The sequence below is a fragment of the Ursus maritimus genome, unplaced genomic scaffold (genome assembly GCF_017311325.1).
Source record: "Ursus maritimus isolate PB19 unplaced genomic scaffold, ASM1731132v1 scaffold_30, whole genome shotgun sequence".
Classification (NCBI taxonomy): domain Eukaryota; kingdom Metazoa; phylum Chordata; class Mammalia; order Carnivora; family Ursidae; genus Ursus; species Ursus maritimus.
Window position 1 is genome coordinate 21810696 of NW_024425564.1, and position 13387 is coordinate 21824082.

The 13387-nt window shown below is 42.5% G+C and overlaps 1 protein-coding gene across 3 annotated transcripts in view; it reads left to right on the plus strand.

Moving 5' to 3' along the window:
• Nucleotides 1-4365: 4365 nt before the first annotated feature.
• Nucleotides 4366-13387, plus strand: part of LOC121099730 (N-acetyllactosaminide beta-1,6-N-acetylglucosaminyl-transferase-like) — a 45540-nt gene continuing 36518 nt past the window's right edge. The window contains exon 1 of one of the 3 annotated variants that reach the window (XM_008692825.2): nucleotides 4366-5763. In XM_008692825.2, the coding sequence (XP_008691047.1) occupies nucleotides 4839-5763 (925 nt within the window). In that variant the 5' untranslated portion in view covers nucleotides 4366-4838. The remainder of the gene's footprint in view (nucleotides 5764-13387) is intronic. The other 2 variants (XM_040645037.1, XM_040645038.1) reach the window with 2 other exon arrangements.

Here is a 13387-nt window from a genome sequence, read left to right on the forward strand (position 1 = left end):
AATTGGCACTGGGATTGGACCCCTCTTCTTTCTTGCCTGACACCCAATCTCGAAAATCCAGCCAAATCTCAAGCCTGAGGATTTTCTGAACCGGGAGAGGTTAGATTGTCCAAGCACCTGAGGTCCGTGGGCTCAGACTCCATTAACCCTCAGCATTTAAAGTGAGGGTGACCAGTTATCTCTTCACATGCAAATGAGCTGGAAAGTGATTCGGTGCCACAGACTTGACTTAACGCTGCTGCAGGGATGCTATTCATCTCTCAGCCCTTTCTTCAGCTCTGCGTCGTCCCAGGGCTATTTATTTTTTATTTTTTTTATAATAATATTTTTTTATTATATTATGTTAGTCACCATACAGTACATCCCTAGTTTTTGATGTAAAGTTCCATGATTCATTACTTGCGTATAACACCCAGTGCACCATGCAATACGTGCCCTCCTTAATACCCATCACCAGCCTATCCCAGGGCTATTTAATCAACTGCTTGGAAAGAACCAGCTTTTCCATGCATTTCCATGCTCTCCTACATCCAGTTACTCTGTGTTAAACTCCTGCAATCTTCCCCATGTGTTCCCTGCACTCTGTCCTTTCCTAAGCCTTTCCCTCAGGCTCTGATGTCTCCGGCCAGCCCTGAGCTGGGTGCTGGATTCCTCCCAGAATCCTCCCACTTCCACCAGGAGGTTGATGATGGAGCCTAGGTTTTGGAATTGAAAACCCGAGACTCAGAGGTGTGCGTGGCCTGGCAGAGAAGGAAGCAGCCACTGAGGGTTGGAAGCCCCGGAGTAACTGCAAGGGTGTTTCCTCAAATTTACCCAAAAGGGAGCTGTGAGGGGTGAGATCCAGTGTCTTGTTCAGGGGTTCCAAGCTGTCCACAATGGCGTTGGTCCAACTGGAGACTTTCTGACACCCAGTCCGGGGCTCTTCTCGTCTATCTTAAGCCCTGTTGCTTCAGGCTACTTCCTGTGGTTATAAAAAAAGCATTGACGAGGATAAGACAGGGTACTGAATTTAACAATAGTAAATATATCAATAAACAGAGGAAGAAGGAAGAGGAAGAGAGGAGAGCTAGGGCAGGGAAAGAGCTGGAAAAGTGAAAAAAGGCTAAATGTCAAGAGCACGTAAAATCAATTTAATCCAAGACACTCATTCCCCACGACTTCAACCAGGCTTCCATAGACTCTGAGCAAGTTTCCATGTGGCTTCCCTGGTTTTTCTGACTTGAGCGCAGAGGCGACGTCACGATGAAATATGTCAAATGTGCTCTGGGCATCCCGATGCCCCAAGAATAAGTAAGATGAAGACCACGGGCAGCTTATCCATGTCTGTAGAAGTGAAGCCTTTCTGCTCCTTTTCTACAACCAGTTGTTGAGATTAAACTCTAAGTGCAGTTTTCTTAGTGGAACAAAAATTAGTTTAAGTCTAGGGGTGAGAATTTATAGTGTATGTTAGTAATGGGCTCCTGTCTCGCTCAGTGGGAAGAGCATGTGGCTCTTGATCTCAGGTTTGTGAGTTTGAGCCCCATGGGGTGTAGAGATGATGAAATAAATAAATAAATAAATAAATAAATAAATAAATAAATAAACTTAAAAAAATACTAATAAGCAAGCCTATGTTGAACGCTGGGACAAAAATTTACACCCTGGCATTTATTGGGTGACCAAGCCACAAGTCTGAACTGGTTTCCAGTTTCTTCAGAATGCCATGCTACCGGATCCTTGCCTCCAATTTAGGATTAAGGGCATTCATTTTGATCTAATGCTGCAGCTGGGATGAAGAACCGCACTGTTCTTTCTGGTCCTCCATTACCCCCCCTTCTATTATTTCACACAAATGCAAGAGCCCAGAGCTCAGGATTTAGGAGGATGATTAGTGGTACCTTGCTTAGGGACTCAGGAAAACCAGGAGGAGCAGAACGAGCATTTCCCACGTGTCTTACACGAGCACCAAGAAGGGAAGCATCAGATAAACTAGGTTGATGGGGAAAAAAAAAACCTGGATTGGTACTAACTCTTTAAAATATGTGTAGCAATGTTGAGGGGCACCTCGGTGACTCAGCCCATTGAGCATCTGCCTTCAGCTTAAGTCATGATCCCAGGGTCCTTTTGGGGGGGGGGGTCCCTGCTCAGCGGGGAGCCTGCCCCTCCCTCCCCCTCTGCCACTTCCCCTGCTTATACTTTCTCTGTCTCTCTCTTTCCCCATCCAATAAATACATAAAATCTTTAAAAGAGATAAATAAATAAAATTAAACATGTTCAGCATTGTTGAAGGCTCTATTTTAAGTAATTGCGAATGTTTCTACAGCTCGAAATCAGAGTGCCTTGTAGCATTCAGGGAGGTACCATTAAGGACTGCACGGCAGCAAAATACTAAACAGTAAATGTTCTTCGCCCTCTAACGATAAGTTCAGGGAGCTGTTGATTTAGAGAAGAGCCAGCCAACTGTTAGATATGCATTTCTGCATGAAATGTCTGGAGGGATGGGACCGTGCTAAGAATGAAAGTGAGAGCCAAAATAAACACAGGCCATTATCTGGATATATTAGGAGAAGAAGCTGTAAAGGTTTGACGAGTTCAGGTAAGCATGGTTAGGTACTGATGGCTTGATTTAATCACCCCCGGTCCCTTTCATTTGATGTGGTCAGTGGCTACTTAGAGGGATAGTAACATTTTTTTTTTAAATGAGAGAAATTTTAGTCATCATTTCAGAAAAGATTCTTCTTGTACAACTACTCTATTGAAAAAATGACTTATTCAAAAGAAGTCTAGTTACACACATGAGAGATAGTTACGTGAATAGGTATTTGGGTTGATTGAATTCTATTTCGGGTCACATAGACAAGACTGTGCATCTGACTCATGCTATAGAAGCCAGTTACAAAAACAAGTAAGACTGACTCACCTAGTTCTGGAGAATTTCCCTGGGTCCATTCTTATCTTCATTTCCTGCGCTCCCAAAGATCCCCTCATCAATGCATAAAGCTATCAACTGGCGCGGGAAAAAACCAAATAATAACTCCAGTCTTGTGTTCTAAGGTAATGATTGTGAAGACAATACCCAATGAAGACCGAGGAGCACCACGGAAATGTGAAGCTATGACACTGACTGCACAACGCAGGAGGCACACTTGCAACTCCCGTGTTCTTGGTGAAAATCGAAACGTGTATGTCTACAGGCAAGAGGTAAATAGACTACCAGACATGAAAACACTGTGTTTACAAACACTCTGTACTATTATGTTGTCTTTATAACTAAGATGCATCGGGAAAACTGGTACGTTCAACCTACCCACAACCACAGACACAAAGACGAAAAGTCCGTCATACTTGGGATCTCGCACTAATGTGATCAGGGAAACAGGGAAATGAAAACTAGAGCACTCGATCAATACGTATTTGATTGTGCTGCTTGTGCAGACAGTGGTGGGAGCTAGAAAGAGATGAGGGACGTGTGAGCTCAGCGCTAACGCACCACTCATCTGAGTGTGCCCCACGTGCATTCACATGCGCAGGCAGCTCACTACCAAGTAAAGTAAAACTGATCTGTGCTATCTTTGATGTGTCATCTAACTGGCGCAAGCTCGCGGACGAGAGAATAAGGAAAGTGTAAAAAAGCTTCAAACGAGTGGTGGCGATTTTGTCATTTCTTGACACATGATGGGGGAGGGGCTTTGGTTCGCTCTGTCTCTCAGCCCTTTTTGTGGGTGGCCAGGCCCATGAGCTCTTACACATATTATCTTGTTTTATTCTCATGACTGACCTACAAAGGTGGTAAAATTATTTTCATTTTTTACATAGGGAAAACCCCTTTGAAAGGGTTTGTACATTTGTAAAACTTCTCTCCTTGAGTTCTGGAACTTCCCAGACTGAGACAGCTCCTCTCTCCTGCCTCTCCAGGCCTCAGGCTGCTCCGCAGATACCCAATTTGGGCTAAGGTGAAATCAACCTGGCATTTCACTAACTTCAGTTTTAGCCATTACACAATTTTGGGATAAGGACAGCTCTTTGGGTTTGTTTTTTGTTTTTTGTTTTTTTTGGTTTTTTAATTAGCCTTTATTTATCAAGTGCCCCGGTCACTTGGTGTAATAAGTTAGGTGGTGAGGTAAGCTTGCAAATGTGCCTTTTTAAGGACCTCACCTAACAGCAGAGAAAATTAAGCCTTGGAAAGAATTTGGCTCCACAGCCAGTCATATGCCTTGCTTTATTGCATACCCAGCCAATATAGGAAGGAGGGTGAGTATGTGTGGAAAAAGACAGGTTAAGCAATTAATTTTTAAGCACTAAATATTTATTGACAGAATATCTCTCCAGGCAGTGTTCACATGCTTAGAACTGAAGCTTTTAACTTGGCAGTGCTGCTTAAGCAAACAAAGCCAGTCAGTTGAACGCAATGATTAACAGGAAGTTGGGGAACTGACACAGTTGCCAACCTTTGGCCGGAGAAGAGGCTAGGGCAGAAGTCTTCGGGGGATGACTTGCGGAATGGTGATCTCACCGTTGGCTGATTTTACGGCGGAGGGATCGGACACATCAGAATCAGGATCACCCTGAGGCAGCTTGTTTTTGTGTGGTAACAGGTTGCAGGGTAACGGGAGCCCGAGCAGAGCAAACCCAAAGGAGCTACTTCAGAAACGTGTCCAAGAAAGGTGGGAGTGAAACACAGCGGCGAATGAGAAGGGAAGGAAGACAGCAGAAGGACAGAACGGTCAACTGGATGCGCAAGGAGCAGCTGATCAGAACTGCATCTAAGATGATTTATGGATTCTAGAGAAAATGTAAGTTAAATATATCTACACTCTGATCAGCTCTCGAGAGACATTTCCCTCACTTTCTGGTCTTGAATGATGGTCTCTCGGAAGCATTGTCTTTTTACCGTGTGTCTTCTCACTGCCCTGATTTTTGTCTTTGTTTACAATAACGAGTTAGGGGAGGAGAAGCATTTTCTGAAGGCATCTCTGTCCAATGCTTCTCTGTTAGCAGAAGTCTGTCATCAGATTTTTAAGGGGAAGGTTTTTTACCCAGGAGAGAATGCTTTGAAAACTACCCTCAGTGAATCTACCTGTTACGAGTACCTGGCTCAAAGTCACTATATAACAGAAACACTATCGGAAGAAGAAGCGGGGTTCCCTTTGGCATACACGGTGACCATCCACAAAGACTTTGGCACTTTCGAGAGACTCTTTAGGGCAATTTACATGCCCCAAAATGTCTACTGTGTTCACGTGGATGAGAAGGCGACCGTTGAATTTAAAGATGCAGTGGAGCAATTACTGAGCTGCTTCCCAAATGCTTTTCTGGCTTCCAAGATGGAACCAGTTGTCTATGGGGGGATCTCCAGGCTCCAGGCGGACCTGAACTGCCTCAAGGACCTCGCGGCGTCCGAGGTGCCGTGGAAGTACGCCATCAACACGTGTGGGCAAGACTTCCCCCTGAAAACCAACAAGGAGATAGTTCAGTATCTGAAAGGATTTAAAGGGAAAAACATTACCCCGGGGGTGCTGCCCCCAGCTCATGCCATTGGACGGACGAAATACGTCCACCGGGAGCTATTAAGCAAAAAAAATACCTACGTGCTTAAAACAACAAAATTAAAAACTCCACCTCCTCACAACATGACCATTTACTTTGGCTCTGCTTATGTGGCCCTCACAAGGGAGTTTGCCAACTTTGTCCTCCAAGACCAGCATGCACTTGACTTGCTTTCTTGGTCCAAGGACACTTACAGCCCTGATGAACATTTTTGGGTCACGCTCAATAGGATCCCAGGTATGTGTGTCTCTTACCTTTTGTTCTTATGGGTAAACTTTGCATGGTCGATACTGAATGAACTGCTTTTAAAAATAGTAAAAAGAAGAAAAAAGGTTAATAATTCAAAGATCTTTACAGTTTTAATGTTAATTAAAAAGAACTTTATAGTGGTTCTGCTCACAGATATCACTCATGATATGACTCATGTCCATTTTACCAATGAGGAAACTAAGGCATAGAAATTAGCAGGGCAGAGGTAGAGCTCAACCGTCTGACTTGATTTTGCTGATACGCCAAACTGCCTTTCTGGACCCACAGACCCACTTCAAATATGTGCGGCAGCCTTGAGACAGGGCAAAGGATTGAGGGAAAGTGGACGGTGCCTATGAAAGACTAAACCCAATTCTCCTTAAGTGTGGTGTCATTTACAATCAGAAATAAATATTATAAAGTAAATTTGAATGGCAGTTTCAACACTTTAATAATACTTTTGCGCCTGTCAAAGCCCTAATAGCTAAATTCACATGCTTCCAAAATGGGAGCAGGGTACAACTTTCAAACTTTTTATTTGCAGGCTCTCTCCTGGAATTGAATCAGAAATTTAGAGCCCCTTAAAGATTTGTAGACCCGTGCCTTCATTTCATAGACAAAGAAACTTCAGTCTGATTGCGTGATGTCCTCAAGCTACCCAACCATGAGCCATTGTGCCAATGATATAAACCAAATCGCCTACGCCTGATGTTCTTTTAGTTCAGTTAGATAGATCTCAGTCGTTACTAAATTAACTGCACCTTTCCTTTGGCCCAAGTTCTAAATGATGTGAATGATCTCAAGTTGTTTATAGTGAACTGACTCAGTCCTGCTAGTTCAGTTCAGAATAACTCTTCAGGTTCACAGTTCAAGGGAAAAGTAACTTGAATCGTTATGAGGATCAGACTCATGGTTTCTTGAGATTAGTGGTTCTACCCTTGATGCATACTACATTCACCTGGAGCTTTTAAAAATACCTAAGGCCAGGCCCCATTTCCCACAGGGCCTGACTTCTGGGGTGGACCTCACCTTACATATTTGTCTGGTCTCCATGTAATTCTCAGGGACAGCCAGGGTTGTGAACCACTGCAGATGCTTGTTTTAGATGTCGTTACACAAAACTTCATGGACTTAGAATGCTTTTTTTTAACCACTTGTAAACAACCTCTTATTTATTTTTAAGGTTTATTTTTAAGTGAGATATAATTGACATATCACATTATATTAGTTCCAAGTGTACATACGGCATGACCTGCTATTTATAGATATTGCAAAATGATCACCACTCTAAATCTGGTTAACATCCATCATCAAGTAGAATTGCAATTGTCTTTTGCTTGTGACGAAAAATTTTTTATGTGTGATGAGAACTTTTAAGAACTGATTTTTTGGCAATTTTCAAATATACTGTCAGAGAGGAAACAATTTACCTCTTCTCTTCAATGTTCTTCTGGCTGGTCTAAGAACTCAACTGACATGAGACGAATTAACAGGAGGGAAAAAACCCAAAGTTTAATTACGTGTGTACAGAGAACCAATAATGAAAGTAAGACCCAAAGAAATGATGGTGGCAACCAGCTTTCATATATTTCAGACAAAGAGACATAAATCTGTGAGAAATTGACAGGACAAAGAAAATTTATGTTTGGAAGCTTCAATTGGTAAGAAATTCTAAACAGGATTTGGGCTAGGGTAATAAATTAGTAAAAGTACCAAGGTTTGTTTCTACATTCTTCTCAGCTCTGAATTTCCTACCTCTGATGAGAAGGATGCCCTTTATTTCTCGATACAGGGAAGGTAGCTTTCACATGGGAAATTTATTTCCTGCTTTCTGGAGACAAAGGGTGGGAGGAGGGTCAGGATATTGCTCTTGAGCTGCCTCTTTCTTTTCTTTTCTTAATTTAAATTTTACTTAGTTAACATACAGTGCAATATTGGTTTCTGGAATGGATATCAGTGATTCATCACTTACATACAACAACCAGTGCTCATTACAACAAGTGCCCTCTTTAGTCCCCATCCCCCACCCACCTTCCCTCCATCAACCCTCAGTTTGTTCTCTATCATTAAGAGTCTCTTATGGCTTGTTTCTCTCGGTCTTTTTTTCCCCTTCTCATATGTTCCTCTGTTTTCCTTCTTAAATTCTACAAATGAGTGAGATCATATGATATTTGTCTTTCTCTGACTGACTTATTTCATTTAGCATAATATACTCTAGCTCCACCCACATTGTTGCAAGTGGCAGGATTTCATTCTTTTTGATGGCTGAGTAATATTTCTACATATATATATATATATATATAAATTCATCAATTGATGGACATCTGGGCTCTCTCCATAGTTTGGCTATTGTTGATAATGCTGCTATAAACACTGGGGAGCATGTACCCCTTGAAAGCTGTATTTTGTATCCTTTTGGTAACTGGCTCTTTCCTAAGTAACTTTAATTCAAAATAGTCAATATGCCAAAGTGACACATTTTTGGGGTGGGCTGCCCTTGGCCCCCACAATATAATACAATATTATAGTCACCACGTTGTACATTACATCTCTAGGACTTATTTATTTTAAAACTGGAAGTTTGTACCTTTTGACTACCTTTACCCATTTGCCTCCCACCCCCCCACCTCCCATCTCTGGAAACCATCAATTTGTTCTCTGTATTGTGAGTGGGTTTTTTTCCCCCAGATTCCACATATAAGTGAGATCATACAGTATTTGTCATTCTTTGTCTGACTTATTTCACTTAGCATAATGTCTTCGAGGTCCATTTATGTCACAAATGGCAAGATATCATTCTTTTTTATGCTCAGTAACATTCCATTGTATATATATCTTCTTAATCCATTCATCCACTTATGGGCACTTAGGTTGTTTCCATGTCTTGGCTATTGTAAATAGCACTGCAATGAACAGGGGGTGCCATATCTTTTTCATCTAGTATTTTTGTTTTTTTCAGATAATTACCCATAAGTAGGATTGCAGGATCATAGGGCAGTTCTATTGTTAACTTTTTGAGGAACCTCCAAAATGTCTTCCAGAGTGGCTATACCAATTTACATTCCCACCAACAGTAAGAGGGTTCCCTTTTTCCCACATCCTCGCCAAGACTTGATATTTCTTGTCTTTTTGATAATAGTCATTCTAACAGGTGTGAGTGAGGTAATATCTCATAGAATCCTTTTTAAATCTGTTTTCCAAAAGCTGTAAGGGGTAATGTTGTAGTGATAAAAGAAATCAGGACTCAAGAAAGTGGGGGGGAGTCATGACCATATAGTTGTTTATATGGAATGAGGGAGGAATAACCCTGGTTCTGACTTACATGTTGCTTGGATCTAGCATGATGTAGACTGTTTTAGGCATGAGCACCATACTTTAAGCAAGGATATTGACAGTGTAGTTTCCAAAGATAGCAGCCAAGAAGGATAAAAGATCAAATCCCATTTTTTTTTCTAGAAAGGACCAAGGCAAACAAAAATTTTACTCAATCTGAAAAAGATTTGAAGAAGGATCACTGCCTCCACATAATTAAAAGACTTGCTCATTTGGAAGAAGAATCTAGGGTCAGTAGTGGGAGATTTAAAAAACCTGTCACTCTGGGATTAGAATGGGTGGTGAAAAAGCCAACGGATATGTAGAAACAAAGTAGGAGAAATGCAGTAAAGGCAGCTCATTTATCAGGTGTTAGACAAGATGACCTATGAGTCTCTTCCACTCTGAGAGTCTGTGATTCTAAAGGATGATTCTAATCAGTTTGTTGAACAGAAACTTAAGGGTAACACCCTAGCTCTCAACCTGGTTTATCTATTGGAAATGGATTTTTACACCACTAGTGCAGTTACAGATCAGTGAAGCAATGGAAAACCAATGTACTCCTCCAAAACTTAGAAGAGTGAGCCCTTGAAGTAGTTTCTGTCTTACATGTATGAAGGATCCTTTTCTTTCTTTCCTTTTTTCTTTTAAGATTATTTATTTGTTTGACAGAGAGAGAGAGAGAGGGAGCACAAGCAGGGGGAGTGGCAGCAGAGGGAAAGGGAGAAGAAGACATCCCTGCTGAGCAAGGAACCCAACGCAGGGCTCGATCCTAGGACCCTGGGATTACGACCTGAGCTGAAGGCAGATGCTTAACAGACTGAGCCACCCAAGTGCCCCTGAAGGATCCTTTCTGGAAGCTGATGTCCCCTCACTGGTGCAGCTGGCTCATGCAGGACCTGGGTGAGCCTGAGGAGAGAGCTTGGTCATGAGGAGGGAATGGAACTGAAACCTAAGTGTCTGTCTTGTTTAACTATCCCTCCTGTTATATGGATATCGAAGTCAATTCTGTTTTGAGGACATTTCTAGTTGATGTAGGAAATTGGCTGGTTAGTTGTTTTGGACTCTTTAAGATTGTTCTAGTTGAATGCAGTGACTGGGGGTTTATTAGGATTCTCAACAAAGTAATAGGCCAGGACAAAAAATCTCACTGACAAAAGGGCCTCCTGGGGAGCTAGAACAGCACCACCCAGTAGAAATATAATGTGAGCCATATACATAATTTTACATTTTCTAATAGCCACATTAAAAGAAAGAAAAACAAACTGGGTGTTTTATGCAACTGATAAATTATGGAACACTACATGTGAAACTAATGAAGTACTATATGTTGGCTAATTGAATTTAAATAAAAACTTTTTTAAATATACAAAAAATAAAAACAAAGAGGGGAAATTAGTTTAAATAATATATTGTATTTAACCCAGTATACCCTAAATATCATTTCATTTGTTCATGTGGCTGTTGTACACGTCACAGGCGTCCTCCTCGCTCTGGGTACAATGGTCAGACAGCAGCGACGCCATCCCAGCAGCACCGAGGAGTCAGCCACGCTTGTGTGTCAGCGTCGACACCTCTGCTGCTTTGCCTTTGCCTGCTTCGTTTTCCTTTTCTGAAATTCTTACCCTGGCTCCAGAGCTTCACTTGCTGGTGCTGTCCACTGCCCACGGCTCGTGCTCTCTGTGTCTTCCTGCTCCACTGCCAGGTTTTGTGCTGTTCTGTTGACCACAGCCCCTCCGGGCGTCCCCTTCCAGGTTGCGCAGAGAGTCTTGCTTTGGGTCATGTAGGAACTGCAGGGTGAGTCCCTGTGCTCACCGTACATCCCTTCACAGGGTGCCACTGCCTGCTCTGTACATGGCTGCCCTTCATTTAGGTCTCAAGTTGTTCCAGTCAGCTGTGGGTTAAAGCACAAGACAAAACATGTCCCCCCCCCATCCATAATAAGTGCCTTACGAAGTGGCAGGTCCCCTGGAAGCCTCAGAAGGTAAGAATTTGTGCAGAGCCCACACAGGTGAAGGTGCTCATGAGGACAGAAGGGCCACAGAAAAGGAGTTCACCTATGGTCTTCTTTTTTATGTTAAGATTTTATTTATTTATTTGAGAGAGAGAGAGAGCATGCATGCACAAGCACGGGAAGGGGCAGAGAGAGAGGGAGAAGGGCTCCATCCCAGGACCCTGAGATCATGACCTGAGCTGAAGGCAGACGCTTAACCAACTGAGCCACCCAGGTGCCCCCACTTATGGTCTTACAGAGATTTCCCCCTCCCCAAATAAATAAAAATTAAAACGAATAAAGAGGTTGCCCAATAAACTCGACTAGCTGTTTGTAATTAGGGCTTCCTGCCCTCCCTGCTTCCTCTCTCTGCCTCCATCTTTCCCCCACTTTTCTCTAAGCTCTCTCCTCCCCACCTCTTTTCCTTCATCTAGTCTGCAACAAGATGGCAGCCTCTTAATCTTCTGACTCAGCTGGGCATTTCCAATTAGGGAAAAGATCCATTTGTAGGCCCGAGGTGCAAGTTCTTGGCCTCCCACTTTCCTTCTGAGTTTCTCCTCTTGTGTGCGTCTGGCTTGCATGGCTCTGCCTGGTTTAGGGACTCCCAGTGGGTGTTACATTCGTCGAGTGTTCCTTGGATTTAAAGACTTAAAAACTGACCAATGATTTCTGCCTCACTTGCTACAAAGGACTATTTGGAATATGATTACGTGGGAGTTTATTTGAAATTCATATTAAAATCTGAACAAGTGAAAAAAGAAACCCGAGCAACAACAGGTTTTGTTGGAGAGGGGAGGAGAAAGGAACGCCAAGGTGCCTGAGGGGAAGGGACAGAGAGAGGAAGAAAGCTGGAGATCAGTGGACTGAAAGGCAAACTCCCTGCTTCTCATTTTTCTTTCCCCCTGCAGCCAGCTTACGGACCAGCCCCAATGGTTTTCTGTGTCATACATGCACCCCTGTGCCCTTGATAGGGAGACCTGCTGCTGTGGAGTCCATGCTAGGGTGACTCTACTATTCTCTGTGACTGGCTAATCTCTTTAACTCCCATTTTTGTAGCAATCCAGTGCGGAGTTGCCAAGCTCTTGAGAGAAGCAACTACAGGAGTCAGGGAAGAACAGATCTGAATCACGATGGTCCTGGGAACTCATGCTTGGGGCCCCAGTGATTTGGCTGGGATCTTGCTATGCCCAGAGGGAATTTATGTTCTTCAAACACATTACGCTCACAGAGCTTCCAAGAGCCACTGGGTGTATGGGCAGACTTGAGGTGGGGGTCAGTGTATGTCTTAATATTAGCTTGAACAGTATCTTTTTATGTCTGGTGGAAAATACCAATTTTGTCAACTTACAGGAAAGGGAATTGGTGAATGGGGCCCCCATGGGTTCTTTTCAAGGAAATACGGTGTCTTGAGAAGGTGAGAAATGGCGTAAAACAGTTCACCTTTATGTAGACAGATTAGCACGGAAATAGTAGTATTAGTTTTATTTTTCCAGAAGAAATGGGGGCAGGGTAGAGGGAAGTGGTTTGTAACGTTTGAATGATCTTATCTGTATTATACTTTTGTCTGCCCTCCTCCCCTGGTCACTGAATTTGCTCTTGGAGCATTCTGCGGCTCATACTCTATCCTTCCTTTCCTCTTTATCCTTCCTCACTAAGTTAGACTGTTCTTTCCCAGTTCTTTTCTCCCAAGAGGATGACCTGTATTATCTTGACAGTCACAGCCTGGTAGGACTGAGGTCACCTGCAAGTTCAGTGGTTTAAGTTGTGGAATACTAGGCTTACTTGCTTATGATGACTCAGCAGGGCCAAGGACGACTAGAGATCTTGACACTTTTTTGAGTTCTTAAACTCAAAATACTAATAGTTTCTGCAAATCAGAAATTGCCCTAAGATGCAGTTTAGTTGATTTATATGCATTTTACATATCCCCAAATATTACTATCAAAATGGTTTGCATCACAGTGACGACATATACGAACAAGTTTGCTTTGTTAATTAGAGCATCTTCCGGGATTTCTGAGGAATAACTGGAGACGTGACCCTAGAGTAATTAAATCAAGACATTAATATTAAGATTTAATTAATTTAATGAAGATATTACTAGTACTTAATATTCAGAGATAACATTTCCTCCTGTGGTGACCCATCTTAATTTTATACTGAGGAAGATAAAAATAGATTGAAGAGAAGGAAAAAGGAAGGGATAGGCCTAACTGAACTAGAGTCAGTGGTCAATGAGAATGCCTTTTAGACTTCAGTGGTCTGTGGAGAGTGTTGAATAAATGATCTAAAGATCTGTTTATTCTG